We start from the raw sequence: 18,842 nt of genomic DNA, 5'->3' as shown, positions 1-18,842 counted from the left end.
AGATCTAATTGAACAATAATTTAATCATTGTTAAGGATCGAAAGCGTTTTTCAAAAAAGAATAATCCTGAATTTAAAATTTGAATAAATCCCATTTAGACACGATACCATGGACTGATTCATCATCAAGTAGGAGATTATGGTTTTAATTACAGCGTTAAGTGAATTTTCCCATACCAAACACCCGGGATTAAACCGTTTTTCCTGTTTGGGTTAGTGAAATTAAAAACCAAATCTCTACTGGTGTGAACGGTGTGAACTAGAAATGTTTACCATCCCGTGTTGCACACATTTGTGTGATCAGTGACTTTTCCGATCAAGTTTGCTTGTGAAAGTTATTTCAACATCTGTTCTTTGTTTCTTCATGTGACTCCAGCCCAAAACTCATCGTTCAGACATGATCAGTGGAAAAGCAGAACTTTAATGTAATTGAAGCTTAACCTGACTGATAACCCTAACCGTTATAACATGGCTATGCTCTGTAACAGGTCAACGGGAGCAACTCATGTTAACATCAGAATAAGGTCAATAGTCAGTGTTATCACTGAAACCTGACAGACAGGAAGCTGAAAACTCTCTGGGCTCATGCACATGAAGCTTGATCAACACACGTACATGTACCCTGATAGAAACCATGACGTTCCACAATTCTTCAATCAGGATGATTTTATTCTGCTGATGGAACTATTGAAGCAGACAGCCAAACACAGCAGTCGTTCACAACAGGACCTGTGCTGAAGGGCAGCTATGTCATCGGACACCAATGATTTCGCTTTATTTTTCCATAATTGAATCTACATTAGTACCTAACCAAATTAAAAGGCAAGCAAGTCAGTAAAGATCCTCATCAACCAGGAAGAGTTTACGTTTTAAAAGCCAAGACAGTATGCGCAAGGTGAACATGGCCATGTTTCCACAAACCAAAGCATTTTTATCTTATTATACAAATATTTTCATACATATATATGTATAAATGTATGAAAATGAAGGCAAACTACAATAAGGGCTGACGACTTCACTAAATACAAAGATCTATTAACAGTGTGCAATGCCCCGTAGGTCTCCTCATCATCATCATCATTCAGAAAAGACCTTGTGTTCCCCAGCGGATGAACCCTCACAACATTAATGTTTCCACTCTTTCTTCTTCGTCCTTAATCTTTAGTGTAGCATTGGGAAAGAACAAGACCACAGCATCAACATCACAAGCAGTAAGTACAATTATTCATACTCAAAAGAAAAACTCTGACATTTCAGTTGGCCAAATAAATGCTTCACAACAACAATACAGAGCAGCTCTGAATGCAACTGTACAGATGGATGTCACCTTCCTTTTTCCTCCTGATCCTTGATACAGAGAAGTCGGGCTTCCGTCTTCCCTTACAACTTAAAACCAAACGAACGCAGGTCAAAGGGAAGCAGCTGAACAAACCACGATCAGAACACATCAGGTACGAACGGCTCCATCTAGTACAGAGGTCTCCACTAAAACACAACACTGACATCTCTGTAAGTGTGACAGCGAGTGAGCGAGGCTGCGGTTACACTGGGACATTGTAGCATTAAAAAAAAAGACAACACACAGGAGACAGCGCATACAACATGTTAGTACGTCTGCATGTAGATCAAATTGATAACAAACTTAGAAACTATCGTAGTCCTTCTTGTCTTTTTTGCCTTCACCCTCAAAGCTGTCCGTCCCATCGCTGTTGTCACGGCGACGCTTGCGGCTGTTGCGGACGTTGAAGCGAGGGTTCATCTGTGGCAGAGGGTCCATGCCCAGAACTTTGTGGATCTGACGGAACGCCAGCAGCCTCAGAGCGAACTGCACATAAACACACAGAGTCACAGGAGACACTGTCAAACACACGTCTTCTGGTGAGGAGCCGCTGAACAGTCAGCTCATCATTCATCATCTGTTCACCACCATGTGAGGAGGGGGCTCGTACCTGGGCACTGGAGCTGATGTCTTCTCTCTGCTGCTCCCCCATGGGGGTGAGTGTGTCCACTGACTTCTTCTCACAGGGATCCATCAGACCCGGCCCCCCTGTCCAAACACATCACACTTCATCAGTCAGCAGGTCTGTGACAACACATTCTGAATTAAATCACATCATTAGGATCAACAATCACAAGACGTTTCTTGAGATCTGACTAGTCACATGACACCGAGACATCGCTCATCGTCTTCTAGCGAAGGTTTGTTCTCCATGATAAACTCCTCCTCCCATCAATCACAACCTGGTTCATGATGCTCACTTTGATATGAACAACCAGAGATTGTGAGATTGAGATTTGGTCTCTGGTGAATGACATGGGTTCAGACACAGGTTCACTGAGCTGCAGCCATCATCATCATCATCAACAGATCAGCTTCACTTGATCTGGTTTCATCATTAGAATAACAACAGTGGAGGTCGTCCAATCAGCTCCTCACTTATTAAACTGTGTCTCTGCACGTCGCTGTCAGAACACATCAACTACAAGAGCACGTGCAGGGATGTCTTCAGCTCCAACAGAGTGAGACATCTCCTTTCATGAGGATCACGTCACATCACTGTCTTTCCTTCATATCATATAAGTAATTTACATTTTAAGAGATACAAAAATCGACAACCGAGTTACTTTAATGTTTCAGATACACAGGTTGCTTCATCAAAATCTGAGTAGTCAGGACATATATAGGCCATCAGCAGATACACAATATGAAATGATGAATAATATTTTATTTAAATAAAATCTTAATGTGTCATTGTTCCCTTTATTCATTTCATTGGGACCCTACATTTGTACAAGCTCCTTGGGAAAGATAAACTTCCCTTGGCATGTACAGTTCAGTTTCTTATTTTATACTAACCCTCTCCACACATCTTGTTCATGTGAACAACTGAATGTAACAGTAAATGTCTTTGAATTGTTGTCTCACCATCAGTAGATATTGAAGTACGACACTAAACGATGACTCACCGGAGAGTAGAATCCCAGAGGAGATACATTCAAAGACCCGTCTCAGAGCGTCACCGGGGCTGAGGGGGGCGGAGGCGCTGCTGATGGCCTTCTCCACCAGCAGCTCCATGGCCTGAGGAGACACACACACACACACACACAACACACAGCTCATAAACCATCATTACAAAACATATGTATCAGTTTAAGATCAATACAACAAACTTCTGAGTTCTGTAGCTGCTGATATTCCATCCCTCAGGCTCAGGACAAGTTTCTCATGAACAAGATGAAGTACATCGGCATTGTGAAAATATTTCTGAGAGTAATCTACTTATGACAACAAAAAACAGATTAACATTGAAGAGACTGAGGTTCACTAAATACGACTAAAACAAACATTGACTTTTGATCTCAAGACCATGAGTAAATCTACAACTGGTACTGATGAAATCCAGTTTGTGTTTGCATATTGAATTAAGACTTCCAACTTAACAGTTCAGGGTCATCGTCTTTCAGGTGACTCAGAAACATAGGCTGGTTTTGAATTTAACGACCAAAGAGTTCCAGTTTTCCTCTAAATGTCTGACTGACTCACCCATCCGGGGAAGGATGACCACGTGGGAACTCGCTGACAGAGGTCTCTCAGGATCCGGATGATGATCACACAGGACTGAAGTCCATTAGCTCTAGCCTTTTGATGTAATGACAGTTAGTTTCACGGAACGACTCAGCACGACGAGCCAAGGACCAAACAAGAGAATCAGTTCCGTCACAGAGGTCCAAACACTACTGTGCATAATGGAAGCTTGGGTATGGTTTGAAGTTTGTCGGAGTTTGCAATCAGCTGCCATTCCCAGTAGTCTTGTACCTCATAGTTAGTAAGGGAGTTCAAAGTTTGCAAGATGCACAAGAAATGAGGAGGTTTCTTGCCATCTTCTAAACCCTGACCCCAGTTTTACCAGGTATCTCACAAACAGGTACTTCAAAGTACAAGTCCACCTGAGAGGAGAGTATAGGGACTGAAAGAGCCGGGGACATCTGCTCCACTTTGTCTGTGCTTCTGCTCTGGAGTCAGAATCACAGGAAACCACGCAGATGTTCCCTTTTCCCTCAATCCCCATTCTACAAAAATATATAGAATCAAACGGTACAAATGTTGAACATGAAAGCACTTCTTGATGGCACAACCTTGTGCAAGTTATTGTGCAGCCTTATGGAATCACTTGTAACCATAATACAGGACTTAGAGAATTGAAATAGGAATACAAGGATGCCAGTTCTTTTCTTTCTTTTCTCTTAGATTTATAATCACTATGATGGACATCCACCAAATCCTTATTGTGACAAGTGGCATCCTTGAATATTTGTTTTTGCTTCAAATAGTAGTAATTTTCCTAATAAGAAAATGAAAACCAAATGTGTAAAGCACAAATAAAGGAATAAACAGATAAATAATGCATCTCATAAGGCTACAATAAGAAAGTAAAATGATGTTCCGAACCTGGAACCACTTAGCGTGGCGCAGAGCAGCCAGAGCGTCAAGGCATTTTTGCCTGTCCAAGACGTCCGCTGGGTCTTTCACCATACCCGAGGTTACATCTAAAAATGGATTTGAAGTGTCAAAATGGAGATGAGGAATGGGTGTTTGACCAGGTCAGAGAGGCTGGCAGAGAACCAACACAATGCCACACATACCAAAGTGTTTCCCATGTCAACCTGCAACGGGTTGCTCATAAAGGTTTCTGACATTCAAAAAAAAAAAGAAAAACGACTACATAAAAAAAATCAACACGTGGATGGATACAGATTCAAAGTGTACAACAAGTTAAGTCATTATATTCTGTGAAAAGCTCTGAATTTACTGACTCAACGTTGAAGACAGTCTAGTGTAATCACATGGCTGTAGGCTCGGACATGTTTTGAAGCCAATACTATTTTATCAGGTGATGTGTTAAAAGCTGAATACCTTGGTGAGTACCACGGGAATTTTAAATTTGACCATATTTCCTTCACTCGAGCGTTGGGACAGAGGAGGGATTCTGTGGCTAAAGGTGATTGGTGTGAACTCGGTGCAGAGAGGAAGAACATGGCTTGTCGTGAGTGACCTGATAAAAAAGTGGCATGGCAATAGTAGGTGTGGCAAAGTTTTTTGGGATGTGAGAAAAACCTTGGTCAAAAATCCTTCCGAAGCTGTCGGGCCTTACTGAAGCTCTGATGGGAGACAGGTCTCTCTTTTTGTGTTCAGAGAAATAAACTGGACTTATAGATACATATTACTACGAATACAAACAAGGAGGAAGCGATGGGTGCTGAAGAAGAGAAAACAAACATGAGAACTAACAGCAAACAAAGGGGTTAGGCTATCACTGCATGCATCCCTAAAATCAGACCCCCACCATCCCTGTGTACCAACGGCTCTGTCACCGCCGCCTTACCTGAACTCTCAACAATACTCCCCCAAGAATTATTTGAAGATATCAGGTTTAAAAACAATATTGCACATGGTTCATCTTCATCTTTCCTTTGTTGATTCAAAAGAGAAAATGGTCCATATTCAAATTATCTGCCTCAAGCTTTCCATCGACAGTGAAATCAAAAGAACGACAAAAGCTTGTCAAAGGTTTTCAGACGAATCAGACTTAATATGATTCTGAGTGGTGTGTGAGGAGGAAGCTGTCAATCACCTCAGGGGAGCACTTCGGAACAGGTGAAGTGTTCACCAGCACACAAAAGGAAGATTTGTTTCCTGTGAGAACATAAGATCCAATTTCCTCTGCCTCAGGCCAAATCTTGATTTGAGAAAGTGTTGCAAAATTCACATCTTTGTACAGTTAGGTCCAGATTGTGTTTGAGGAATGGAAGTGCCTCCTGTTGTCTATTTGTTCCTCTCCTGCAGGAATTTTTGTCTCCTCATCTCAAAAGAAAATTTGGAGAAAGGATTATGTAATGCATGTCTCCCATTGATTGAAGCCAACAGTAAAATGGAAAAAGAATTCCCTGGAACACAGGAAACAAAATAGAATCTCACCTGGGAAGAACTAGACTTAACACAATGCAAACACTGATCATGCTTCGTTTCAAAGGATAAAGACTTGAGCACTTGAGGTCAGAGTTACAGAGCAGGAAGCGTCAGAGCAATACTGCTGGCACTGTAATGTTATATTACAAGTGATCTGCTGCATGATTGGACAGATAATGTATAGCTAAGTGAGGGGTCTCCAATATAAATATGTTTCAGAGAAACAGGTTTTTATTAATAGATTTCTGTTCGTCACAGACTGTACACCACAAACCCTGAGGGAAATGGACCACAACTACAGTTATAAGAGCTTGCACTTACTTGGTTGCCTTCTCATTTCTGATTTCAGAAATCCAAATGAAACATGCATAAAGTGAAGTGCAAGTTGCCAGAGTGGTCTGAGTTTAAGCCCAACACAAACATCTATGGTGTGCCAGCAGGACAGTGCTCGTCAGGGTGTCGACCAACATACTGAAACTGATTTCATAGAGAGAGCAGAGAGACAAGAAGAGGGGTGCGATGTGATTCCAACCTCCGTCCCGGCCGCTCTCCTCTCTGATGACGGGTGAAGTCAGCGTGATTGTCACTTGCATCTTTGGCTCGGCACCTGATGTCAGGATGATGGCTGCTTCTTGGACAGAGCCCTGGACCTCGTACTTTTCTGGTGTTACCAGCTGGAAAGTTGTGTATAAAGAAACACCAATATTATTTCAAGGCCAGTTTTACATAAAACTATTTAACAGTAATTCTACTGAGTAAACCTAGAAATAAGCTTAGAAACAAAGCATTGTCCACAGGTGAATGGACTATATAGTTTACAGGTATGCTCTTCACCAGGTGGCAACATGTGCACATTGCTATGATGATGTGTGTTTCTGTGTTAGTGTTACTGCTCAAACTGTTAATATTTGCCACAGTAAATGACAGTGACAGCAGAACATTCTACAGAGTTACAAAGGCAAAGCAGCGTCTGTGCAGTAACCAGTGAAGACATGAAGTGTGTAACAGTAGTAAAGACAGTACTGTTAGTTGTTTGGGGAGGTGCTCCACTATGCGGCTGAGCAGGTCCTTGGTGGGCTTCTCAGAGCAGAGGAGGACCAGGTTGACGTTCGTGTCTCCACGCAGGAGCAGGCCTTTGGCCAGGACTCCAACTCTCATCACTCCCTTCAGGGCTCTGCACAGAAGGAAGACGGGAGAGGAACAAAATGTTATTCCATTATAGAACTTCATCGGTATTTTGAAATAAACAATACACTAAACTATAACAAGAAGAGGACACTGGTGAGGACTAAGTCTAACTTGTCCCACCTGTCTTTACAGGAGTCTTTCTTCTCCTGGTCCTCTTCCTTATCCTTATCCTTATCCTTGTCCTGGTCTGTGATTATGTCAGAGACCAGTTTGAGGGCCCGTTCTGTGATGGACACGATCTTCTGGATGGACTGGAGCTCATCCTCTGAAGGGTAGATGGCGGCGTGCTTGGTCATGACATAGCGATCATCTGAAGAATCAGGACGCCGTGGGGGCTGAAAGACACAAAGGTCCCATGGTCATTTTATCACCATATAGTATAAAGTCTTTCACAGTCTTGTTGACATGAAATGCATGTGTTCATATTTAACCTTTGTTTGTGTCCAGCCTGAAGATTTTTCATCTACACACAGATGATTCGCTGAGTGATAACTGACCACTGAACAAAGCAGTAAGAGTCCAAACATGATATTGTGAGGTCTCAACCTCACTGTGTAAAGAGCCTTGAGATAATGTAGGTTTTGATTTGGTGCTTTACAAGCTATTTTGATTTGAGTATGTTTTTGCTAAAGTTGACACTTAATCATAATGAGTCATGGAGCCTGTTCATTTCAAGAGCACACAACAGTATTTACTACAGCTCAGTTGATATGGACCAATGTCAATGTCATGTCAACAACTTGGAGCCACAGTGCACAGACAGCATGGAGCCCTACCACGGGCCCCTGAGGTTGCAGGCCAGGCATGCCGGGCCGGACTCCGAGCAGCCCAGGAGGGCCAGGAGGCCCCTGGGGGAAGCCTCCATCTGGAACACGGCGTCGATCGTCCCAGTGGTGCTCTTCCTCCATACGTCTCCAATACATGTCTTCTTCATAACGCCTGGAAACAAAGACCACAGCTCATCTCCAGGTTCTGCTTGTTATGCTGCACGACACAGCTCCACCAGATTATTAATACATCACATATCATACCTCATCTCCATTCTCCAGCGCTCTTCCTCCTCCCTTCTTCTCCAGTACTCCTCTTTCTGCATCTGCTTCCTCATCTTTTCTTCCTGAATCTTTCTTGCCCGGATGCTGGGCTTGACTTCCACCTGCAGATCTGGGTTCACCTTTTTCTACAAAGCAGAGGGTTTGAGTCAGTTTTACATCTTGAAAAGACCCAAAAAGCATCATAGATCTTCTGATGAAGGTGAAATGCACAACAGCTGCTGCTGAATACTCTGAGGTGTATTAAAACTACAAACCTTGTATTGCAGGCGATGCCTTCGACCTTTAAGATGCATTTCCTTTGCATTGGGGTCGTTGAAACTACATTCACACAGCTTACAGTGGAAGCGGATGACTTTGCCTTCATCATTCCTGACCTAGAAATTAGTTTCACATATTACAATCAGGGTATAAATGCATTTCTGTCCGACAAAGTCTGGGCGGGCTCAAGTCTGTGAAACTTACTTCCTCAACATAGTCGTGACCGACCGGCTGGACGTCACTCTGCAGTCCAGCCAGGGACAGAGAATCGGACACCTCAGTCTTGAGGTCTTGAGCACCTGAAGAGGGTGTCGCAGGTTTAGAAGAATCCACTTTGGCCTCTGATCTGGCCTCGTCCATCTTTACTGTAGTCTGCAATTTATTGCCACCTGCATTTAAGAAATTTTAATGTAGTTTAATCTTGGACAGTGTTAATAATCAGTGGTCAAAATAGTCCTTAAGAACGAAAATACAATGTGACAACACAGTGAAAGAGTCCCTTTATATGTCTACTACCTTTTTACAACTAAAAAGCAAACAGACCTTAAATAAATGCCATTATAGAATTAATTTCTTAAAATGACCAGATTCTGGCTAAATGTACAAAACCTCAACAACTCAGAAATGACATTCTAAACATCAAACTGTCTTTGAATGAGCAAGTACAAAGTGTTTTCTCCTGCTTCCTCTCAGACAATAGTGTTTTCTGATTCATTCATTTTCAAAGCACATCAACTATGACATGCGGAGAAAACTTTTGGCAATGAGACGAAAAAATTCAGCAGAACCCATGACACACAAGAGTCACAGCAGCACAATAGTTATATCATTTAGATGATTTCCAGGCAACACTTAACCACAGAAAGTGTAAAAGTCTGATGAATGAATGTCGCGAAAATAAACGAATGCTTCAGTTGGTCTTGATTTCTGCCTAATTAACTGCACCTCCTACATGCATTGACTCACCAACAAAATTGATCTTGGGGGCATTGACCTTCTTCCCAGCTGAGGCAGAGTTGGCAGCAGAGAGGTTGTTTACGAGAGCGTTCTTGACGCCTGTAACACCACTGCTGACTATGTTGACTGGCTTCAGGTAGGGGGCGCTGGAGCTGGTGGCAGGGGAGGAGGAAGCAGACACACACAGAGAGCCGGTGCTGCCTGAACTGCTCAGGGTGGATGAGGTGGTCTTACTGGGAGCCGCTGTGGTGGAGGAAGATGTCTGAGTGACCATACTGGGCTCAGTAGATGGAATGGGCTTCCCAAGTTTGGTATGGAGCTTCACAACCTAGGGAAGAGAAATCACATGCCAGGTTATTTAGGGTTAAACACAGTGACTGTCTTGTCTTACAATCATCTAACACCACCACTCAGACCTTCTGGTGCTTGGCTCCACGGATGTGGGCGGCATAGGCATCAGCGCCAGTGCAGGAAACATCACACAGTTCACAGCGGAGCTGGTTCTGAGCATTGCGGGCCAAAGCCCCACCACCACTACTGCTGTTGCTGCTGCTGCTCTGGGAAACCTTCAGCGCTGCCTCCTTCTTCTTGTGCTTCTGCCCCTCCAAATGCTCCTTGTACGTCTGATGCATTTCATGTGTGGATTGAGACAGACAGACTGTTACACCCGTTGACAAGTATTTGTTTCGGACACAACGATTTGTTGCCATGTAAACATGTTATTTTTCTGTCATATGTTCAAAACACTCACATTTAGAATCCACTGAACTCACCTGTGGGCCAGCACAGCTGATCTTACAGACATCGCAATAGTGGATCTGAGGGGGCTTGGGCGGCTGTTTGGGCCGGAGCTGCTTACTCTGGAAGGGGGGTTTCTTGGTGAAAGTGTTCCCCGTCCACGCTGCTGTTGCTGCTGCAGCTGCCACCGCCTGCTTCTGTTGTTGCTGCTGCTGCTGCTGCTGCTGGTAGTAGCTGGAGGCTGCCGAGTAAACTGCTGCTTCATAGCCCGAGTACGAGGTTCCTGCAAAGTATCAGGTAAGGACTGCTTAGAACCTGCTCTCTGCTCCTTTTGATTACAGCCCTTTGAAAGGGCTCCATGAAAACACAATGGTTCATGTGCATAATGTCAATAGAGTTCATCATGCTCACAACCGTAGTTGAACATGTTTTATTGTTGGCACTGAAAACTGAGTGCAGGTTGGGGCAGGTGTTATTACTTTTGCAATATAATGGTGGACGGTAAAAGGAGCCAACAGCCTAAGCAGCATTAATAATATTCTTTGGACTCTCCAATATCTATCATTGTCACCTTCACTCATGGTGAACTTTCAGCTTCTTCTTACCAGAGTAGGTGACAGCATTAGTGCTGTAGGTTGGGCTTTGGGAGTACGAGGGGACCACAGAGGCAGCAGCAGGCTGGACGGTGGAGGTCACTGGATAGATGGAGAAGGTGGATGAGGGACTGGGAGCGGCTGGCTTGATCACAGTCACCTGTCGCGTCTGCTGGCTCTGGGTGTATGATGTTACCCCCTGGCTGTATCCTGGTTTGGGGGCTAAAGAACAAAAAAATGGATAAACATATTAACACAACGTTAGCTGCAGGACTGATATATATTAGACTACTTTAATTTTAGCTAGGTGTTACAAATAAACTGACGTACCTGTATTTAGCATACCTGTCTGGTAGTAAGAATCTGCCACGCTGGGTTGTGGCTGCGCAGCAGCAACAGCTGCTGTAGCAGTGGGCTGCTGGTAATACTGCTTAGTGTCGTAGGCTACGGCTGGAGCGGTGGAGCGGACATATGAATAAGAGTCCTGCAAAGGATAACAGAAAAACACTCAACACTGAACGCAGATCGCTCCTGGTGCATCCAAGTCCACCGAGGAGGAAAATTGTAGTACTTGTAGTACTGATCTGTGTTGTGGAATTTTTTTAAAGATAATTACCTAAAATATTTTTACCAGACCTTCGATGCATCTCAAGTGCATTTTCACCTGCACTTTCATGTGGTGACGCTCTGATCGTGTTCTCATCACACAAAACACATTTGAATGTCTTTAATGACCTCTCCCTTCCTCACCAGAAGCCCATATTAATACAGCAACATTTTGATCAATCCTCATCATTTGACCCAAAAGTATTTGAACATGACTTTCCCTCATTGGTTGAATAAACCTCCATTATTGCTACAAACTTTCAAACCACAGGCCCAATGGGACTTGTGAGTTACAGAGCTTTAAATGATGTAGAACATGAAAAAGCTGAAGAAAAATGGAAATGCAAATGCGTAAATCAACTGCCTTTCTAAACAATTTATATAAAACTTAAGTTATTCATCTTCTAAAATCAAATTCAAAAATTCCTTTTAGATATTAATCCATTTTTAATCTAATTTGTATTGGAGTTTAAACATGAATTAATAAACTACTTTGTATAATTAATTTATGGATTAAGTCATTAATCTTTATTTCCCTTTTAATTCCACCTGCTACTGGCCAAAAAGAAAAAATGAATGTAACAACATTTAACATGACTGCTGTGGTCCTCCACACATTATAAAGGCAGAGGCCTAATCCCAAACAAACATGCAGACTGAATGTGAACAAAATGACGAATATAAAGTTGTTTTAAGAACGTGCATAGCAGCTGTGAAATGCTGGTGGTGTACCTGGTAGTTCTGCGAGGTGACGGGTGGGGGTGGTGGAGGGACTTCAGGCTGGCGCTGAGGGTAGCCATAGTCAGTGGCAGCATGGGTTGGCTGGTATCCTCCATACGCTGCAGCAGTGGCAGCTGCCACGGCGACGGGCGCAGGCCTGGCTACAGCTACTGTGGCTGCAGTGGGAGCGTAGGCTGCCGCCACAGTGTGAGCCGCCACAGGAGCCTGATGCACCGTGTAACTGGCCACCGTGGTGGGGTGCGTGTAGGCAACCCCTGCCGCTTGCTGCTGACTAGTGGGGCAACACAAGAGAGAAATGTCAGAGGTTAGCGTGTGTGTGTGAGCTCGCTCTGCCCCGAGTAAACAGAGTGGTACTACGGCTCCGTTGTAGTATGGATGAGTAAAAAACAGAGACGTTAGGAAACAATGACCCAGTTTCCCGAGTTCGCTTCCTAATTGGTTCTTGTCAGTCACGACTCAACTACCAGCAGGGAAGGAAACAATTAAATATTTTCCCATCCCGTTGTAGCTTCAAGAAAAGAAACCCCTGCTCTTCCTCTTCACTGAAGTAAGCAACTCTGCAGTAAGCGACTGTAGAGTTGACAATCTGCTTCCTGTTTCCATCAGTATGAGCATGCTCAGTGTGTGCATGGTCACGTGATATAGGTTTTCAACGGGGATTAAAACTGATATGGAGCTAAAACACTCACCTGGACAAAAATCAGTTCTGTTTTAAAACACTGTTAATAACATTAAAATGTAGTAGTATGAAGCCCTGTGTCCACGGCTCTGAAGTCCAGGACCACTGAAGAGGTCACAGAGAGCGAGCGGGTGTGTTGATGACTGTAAACTACAACACAGACTCCTGCTGCTCTACACAGACGCCACAGAACGCTCTGGAGATTATCCTGCTGCGTCTCACTCGGACAATCTCCCGCAGTGTTCATCATATGTAAAACGTCCGGGCGCAATTCTGCTGACCTTGTCCGGAGTTCATGTCTGAAAACAGCTCAAGGACTCAAACGGAGACTGTTGTCGGGGACGCAGAGCACATGGACCATTTATTACACTAATCCCTCATCCTGTTTCCTGCGAGAGTGCGGTAAACTGCAGGTGGTGCAAAGACATTACTTAAGACGAATAGCTTCTAATTCTAGGTTGACGGTAAACTTTTTGTACATACGGTGACAAGAAAAACAGAGTGAGAACCCTTTAAAGATTTCCAGCATTTTAAAAATAAATAAATTGTAAATTTTGTATAAATTTGTTTCAAAACATGATACTGACTGATCTTATAAAAGTAATAACACAATTTGTTTAAACTAATACCACAAATTATGGCATTTTTGTCCACATTGAGTTTATCACTCACTGTGTAGGTTGGACAGTGTGTGAACCCCGTGACTGATGATGTCAGCAAAGGCTGATTGGAGTAGAGCACGGCCGATATATCTGTTGGCCGATAATATCGTCCGATATGAGCCTTTCAGACATATCGTATAAGCGCTTACGTTTACCAATATGAAATCTTTCATTTTAAAGAATAAACAATGCAAAAAAAATGTGCATTGGTTTCTTTTCTTAATTCACGTTCTACATATTTGTGTTTCATTTACAGTTATTTCTGATAGTTTATGATTAAACTAGAATATCAAGCCTCAACTCCATTTCTTTGTCATAACGGTTTGATAACAGCTGTGCACTTCTAACCCAATACAGAAGTGTCGAAGGACATGTCAATTCTTCTATAAGTATTATTTTTCTAACTATGGCTGAATGTTAATATTTGAATGAATCATTTATCCCTAGACGTATTTAGTTTGGAAGTTGCTCTGCTTTATACTGTAACGTTTAAACCTTTAAGGGTCTTTTTAGCTATTTAAAGAAAGTAACTTATTTATGTGTGATTTTTCAGTTTTGTCTGTAAAAGGAAGTTCTGTGATTTCCATTCACTGTATGTGTGTTTTTCAAAGGGTTTACCCTGAGCCACCACCTCCATACAGTACCAGACTAGACATGTTATGACCAATTAATACAGACAACCAGGTAATTCCAAAGGTTGACATACTCTTTCTTGTCACTGTTTGTGTGTGTGTGTGTGTATGTATGTGTATATATATATATATATATATATATATATATATATATATATATATATATATATATACACATACATACACATATATTCGGGGCTGAGGTACACGTGGATTTCAACAACAGGAAATCTGAAGGACGACGGCTTGCTTCTCTCTCCTTGTTGTGGTTAAGTCTCTTGACCTGGTCCATCCACGGATCATATCAATAAGCTGCACACACACACACACACACACACACACACACACACTGTATAACCGTGAGACCACCGGGGTGTGTGTGTGTGGGGGGACCAGGCCGAGCCATGTACAGTGATCCCTCTGCCGCAGCGCCCCCTCCCCCAGCCCGCACAATGGAGCCAGACAGCTGGTGAACCTGCACATCACCCCGCTAACGTGTGAGGTCAACCACGGAGCAGGACAGACCGGGGGGGGGGGGGGGGGGGGGGGGGGGGGGGGGGGGGGGGGGGGGCAGGAGACGGCGTGTTGAGGCCCCACTCACCTGTACTGGGCGGCAGCGCCGTGGCTGAATCCAAAGTAATTGCCGGTAGCCATCTTGGCATCTTCACCGAGCCGGCTGGGCACTGCGGAGGACAGACACACAGGGTGAAGCTAAGCTAACCGTTAGCATCGGGCAGAGGATCATCGTTTAACGTGTGAATCTGGACAACACGTGGACAGTCGTAGTGACTGTGGAGTGTCTGAGGCGAGCTGCACAGGATCCCGCCGACATACTCACCATAGGTGAAGGACACTACGGGACATATGGGAATCATTTGCTTCGTGTGTTCGACCGTCGACCGAGTCGCTCATCAGCCGAGTTATAATACATGTCGAACCCGGATGTCCGCCTGGGCGCATGCGCAGAGCGACCGAGCCCGAGCTAGCAGCACGTTGTTGTGAGTTCATTATGTAACAAGAAGTGATTTCACGTCAAATACAACGTTCCGATGGACGGTCATTCAGTTATGGACCAATATAGACATAAATATGAATTGATATTGAATAATAAATATAAACTAGACTCCATACATGAGCTGTTTTCTTTTTATATTGATACTGGTAAAAAAACGTACTTTTTCCACAGACCAGTTCCACTTCAGATTGATAGTACACCATGGTGTCACTCAGACTATGTCAGGGCATTCCAATGTACAGTTCCAAAATTAAAACCCAATAAGACCCAGGGCGCCTCCTTTGAAGGGTTCAGTGTTTCCCACAGGATTTTGAGAGACGGTGTTGGTGGACGTCAGACCCCCGGGAAGAACATTTTGTACATTTCATAGTTAAATCCATCAAGTTTGACAGCAATTTAGGAGGCAACATCTATATCAAGAACTTTATGCTCTTGCAAAAAAAGGGGGGGGGGGGGGGGGGCTGCTGAAGGAGATTATTTCCTGAGGATACTGTAATGTACTAGATGATTTTTCCTCAAATTTTTTCAAAGACCATAATTCTGTCTGTATTATGATTTTCATTGAATTATCCGTCCACTATCATACAAATGTTTTGTGATCCGCAGAGAAATGAAGATCATTTTAAGACTTTTAAGACATTTTAAGACTTTTAAGATTTTAGCAGCAGAATGTGACTCTGAATGTGCTGTAATCTAAATGAACTCTCCACTGCCGGAGACATTTTATTAATCCTGCAAGAATTCTGTGTCTGTCACACACTAATTGTTTACGGGCCAAGAAAGTGCAGTGTTGAATTTGGACATGGTTATGACCATGGTGCAAATGAATGTAAGGGTGAACTGGTGCATATTGACAGCTGTATTTTGCTGTTCGTCGTGTAATGATTGATTGAAAGCATATATTAATTTGACCACAAGCTGTTAGAGATTTGTGACACTTGGGACTGCGTGCTTCTGTTCCAGCTGTGTCCATGTGAGAGTAGACACGTTGAGACCGGGGGTGAGACGCACACTCCACACCAGTAGGCGGCGGTAGTGCGCCACCAAACCACCAATAACACTCAAAGTGCAGACGCTGTGTCCGACGTTACCCAAGTCCCTGTCAGTGGATGGATGGTGGGCTACACCTTCCAGGATGAGCAGCCTACGAAGCATCCTGAGCTCCGGCGCGGTGGTCGCAATGGTGGGGGTCGGCTTTGGGATGTGGACTGTGATCGCACCGGGAGAAGACCGGCGGAAGGAGCTGCTCAAGGTGACGGAGCTCGAGTGTTTAGAGACGGGTTACTCTCCCTAGACTGACCTCTATGTTCATCTACAAACCGTGATTCATGTCGTGACATGTGAAGGATTCGTACAGTGACAACTGCCTCTCATCTGCATCTCGTGGACAGAGAACATGATCCATCATGTGTCTAGTCATGTAATCCACAGTAGGACTTTCCTTGTTCTTCGTCGACTGTACATGTCGGGTGAGGAATCAGAGTAAAGGTGCAATACCGCCACCTACTGCTTGGAAGGAAAAACAATCTGGGCAGTTTTGGAGAAAACACAACAAAGTCAAAGCTGTGAAATGTGGTAAGGGGCTCTGTCGAGACATTTTGGCACGCCCATGCCCGAGACCCCTAAAATATCACATTTTTCTCCAGTTCTGATTTGTGCAAATTTTAACGACCTTCACGTTAAGGCCCTCAAATTAGCTTTGCATAATAATAATGATACATTTTACGATTACAATAGGTCCTCGCTGACTTTGTCAGTGGCTCGGGCCCTAATAAGTGAAGCCCAACAACAGCATCATCAAAGATACATTAATACGAAGGAGCAGTGTTGTCACAGTGCGTCTGGGCGGATGTATTTATGTCTAAAGACTCTACACACAGAGTCCAAGCCCGTCTGAGGTTCTGTTTTTGTTTGGATTAGAGAAAAGATGTTACTTTATCAAGTGATCGACTTCACTGGTGTCAGACTCACATCACACTAAGATGTGTGTGTTTGATTTGTATTTGTGTTTGCATTAATCTTTATTGAGGAGAATGAATGAATGAGCTGAATGGACGACATGGTCTGTTCATCTCATAAAGAATAAATCCTGAAGGATCATGTAATCACATCAACGTTTTATGTTGGGACATTAAAATGCATTGTTTGATATTTGCATGTTCAGACCTGCTTAAGCTTCAGCAACAAGTCACTGAGCCCTTCTCTTACATATTGGTTACATGCAAACGACTTCTACTATTTACTACTTACTGTCAGTATTTGAGGTGGTTTAACTTAGTAACGTATCTTATGTGCTGCTCACCAGAATCTGCCTGAATCAAACCCAATGCGAATGGAAGAGACGAGGAGGAGGAACGCTCTGGTGATGCAGGCGCTGAAGGATGCGGCGGAGACCGACGACAACATTGCGCGACGATAGTCAGGACCTGTCAAATAGACCTGCTGGAGAAATCTTCACTCAGCTGACATGAAGCACCTGTAATAAAAATGGACGTTCTATCATTTAACTGGAAGGTTGTTGTCTAATATGTAGCTCTTATGTCTGTATTGCATGTGAAAAGAGTTGATCATTCGGTGTTGAAATTGTTTATTAAAATTCTCTTAACCCAACGAATCATGATCTTAATGTATTGACTCTTCTTGTCAGGCAGAGTCAGTTTCCTGATCTCAGTCCAAAAGCTGAAGAGCAGCCTATGGGCAGAAAGAGCTGCAGGACAAATTCAAACCACAGAGGCCAACATTCAAAAGGATTTAATAGACTTGATGGTTTATTGTTGTGGACAACTGTGGATCAGGAGGTAGAGCGGTCATCCAGTGACCAGAGGTCGGTGGTTAGATCCCCGGCTCAACGTGGCCTTGTGTGAGACACTAAACACCTGCATTGGCCCTGAAGATGCCTACTTCTGGAAGAGGCAATGGAGATAAATTATCTTTAGTCTTGGATCTAATAAAGTCAGTATGGCTGTTTGTTGCAGTTGTTACCTCTGAATGTGACGGTCACATGTTAGTTTCCTAATCTCAGCAATCATTTCAATCTAAAGTTATAATAAGGATATTCAAAATACTATTAGATATACACCACTGGTGAACTTAAAATACAGTTTTCATCTAATGACTAATAGTTGGTAATGATTTTAATTTGACCCCAAATGAATCCAGCAATGGAATCATAAACACTTTTCTTGAGTTAAACCAAATGTCCAATGTCCTCATTACATCGCCACTTCTTAATTTAGTCTCTGATGTCATCCGCACCTTTATCTGATCACTGCCTGATTTAATTATTGGAACAATTGGAAATTTAATTCTGACCTTTTTAATTGAAATGAATACTGTAATGTTATTCAAAAATCTATCTATAACAATATTTCAAATTTAAGGTCAGAGAGTTTTCAACTGTAGTAAAGACAGATGTATAAAAAACCCAAAGAGAATTTAAATTCATTATTTTAAGGAGATATGTTGTAATACAGACATCATTTTACAGAACAACTCTGCACTCATACGTTTGCTGTATCCGATAAATAACATTATGTAAAATCCAGCGCAAAATGGACTGAGCGAGGGAGAAAAAGACTTTTCTTTACAGGTTAGAAAGAAAAAATAACCAACAAACCAACAATGCTGTAAACATTATTATAGTTGATGAATAAGAAATCTTACAGTCACAGTTTCTGTGTGAGTGCTTTCCCTGGGACATGTCATGAGTCTAATAGACATGACTTTTCTGTTCATTGCTTTGCTGATGACACCG

The 18,842-nt window shown here is 43.0% G+C and overlaps 2 protein-coding genes across 4 annotated transcripts; one reads left to right on the top strand and one right to left on the bottom strand.

Moving 5' to 3' along the window:
- Positions 1 to 650: 650 nt before the first annotated feature.
- zfr (zinc finger RNA binding protein) lies at positions 651 to 15,046 on the bottom strand. Of its 3 annotated transcripts, none has more exons than XM_035639658.2 (20): positions 14,912 to 15,046; positions 14,675 to 14,756; positions 12,092 to 12,371; positions 11,084 to 11,237; positions 10,766 to 10,975; positions 10,196 to 10,443; positions 9,839 to 10,045; positions 9,432 to 9,750; positions 8,670 to 8,854; positions 8,462 to 8,581; positions 8,187 to 8,332; positions 7,932 to 8,094; positions 7,276 to 7,490; positions 6,991 to 7,141; positions 6,500 to 6,641; positions 4,450 to 4,547; positions 3,544 to 3,639; positions 2,967 to 3,078; positions 1,949 to 2,046; positions 651 to 1,824 (listed from the first exon to the last, which is right to left on the bottom strand). In XM_035639658.2, the coding sequence occupies exons 1-20, from the start codon at positions 14,946 to 14,948 to the stop codon at positions 1,642 to 1,644; spliced, it is 3,246 nt and encodes a 1,081-aa protein (XP_035495551.1). In that variant the 5' UTR covers positions 14,949 to 15,046; the 3' UTR covers positions 651 to 1,641. The 3 variants fall into 3 exon arrangements, 2 of the variants coding, with proteins under 2 accessions (XP_035495551.1, XP_035495552.1); XM_035639659.2 differs by having other exon boundaries at positions 11,099 to 11,237; XR_004794514.1 differs by lacking the exons at positions 651 to 1,824; positions 1,949 to 2,046; positions 4,450 to 4,547 and having other exon boundaries at positions 3,061 to 3,078.
- Positions 15,047 to 16,119: 1,073 nt separating this feature from the next.
- LOC118313800 (ubiquinol-cytochrome-c reductase complex assembly factor 3) lies at positions 16,120 to 17,702 on the top strand. Its single transcript, XM_035639661.2, has 2 exons — positions 16,120 to 16,340; positions 17,394 to 17,702. The coding sequence occupies exons 1-2, from the start codon at positions 16,224 to 16,226 to the stop codon at positions 17,505 to 17,507; spliced, it is 231 nt and encodes a 76-aa protein (XP_035495554.1). The 5' UTR covers positions 16,120 to 16,223; the 3' UTR covers positions 17,508 to 17,702.
- The last annotated feature ends 1,140 nt before the right edge of the window (positions 17,703 to 18,842 follow it).

The sequence above is a fragment of the Scophthalmus maximus genome, chromosome 3, assembly GCF_022379125.1.
Source record: "Scophthalmus maximus strain ysfricsl-2021 chromosome 3, ASM2237912v1, whole genome shotgun sequence".
NCBI lineage: Eukaryota > Metazoa > Chordata > Actinopteri > Pleuronectiformes > Scophthalmidae > Scophthalmus > Scophthalmus maximus.
This window is presented reverse-complemented; position numbering and strand designations above follow the sequence as displayed.

Bases quoted from the DNA above. Each gene is read 5' to 3' on its own strand.
- LOC118313800 (XM_035639661.2), top strand. From the start codon at position 16,224: ATGAGCAGCCTACGAAGCATCCTGAGCTCCGGCGCGGTGGTCGCAATG. The intron at 16,341-17,393 runs GTGACGGAGCTC...GCTGCTCACCAG, and splicing joins GGCGGAAGGAGCTGCTCAAG to AATCTGCCTGAATCAAACCC.
- zfr (XM_035639658.2), bottom strand. From the start codon at position 14,948: ATGATTCCCATATGTCCCGTAGTGTCCTTCACCTATG. The intron at 10,976-11,083 runs GTACGTCAGTTT...TTTGTTCTTTAG, and splicing joins GACAGGTATGCTAAATACAG to CCCCCAAACCAGGATACAGC. The intron at 7,142-7,275 runs GTGGGACAAGTT...CCTTCTGTGCAG, and splicing joins AAAGACTCCTGTAAAGACAG to AGCCCTGAAGGGAGTGATGA.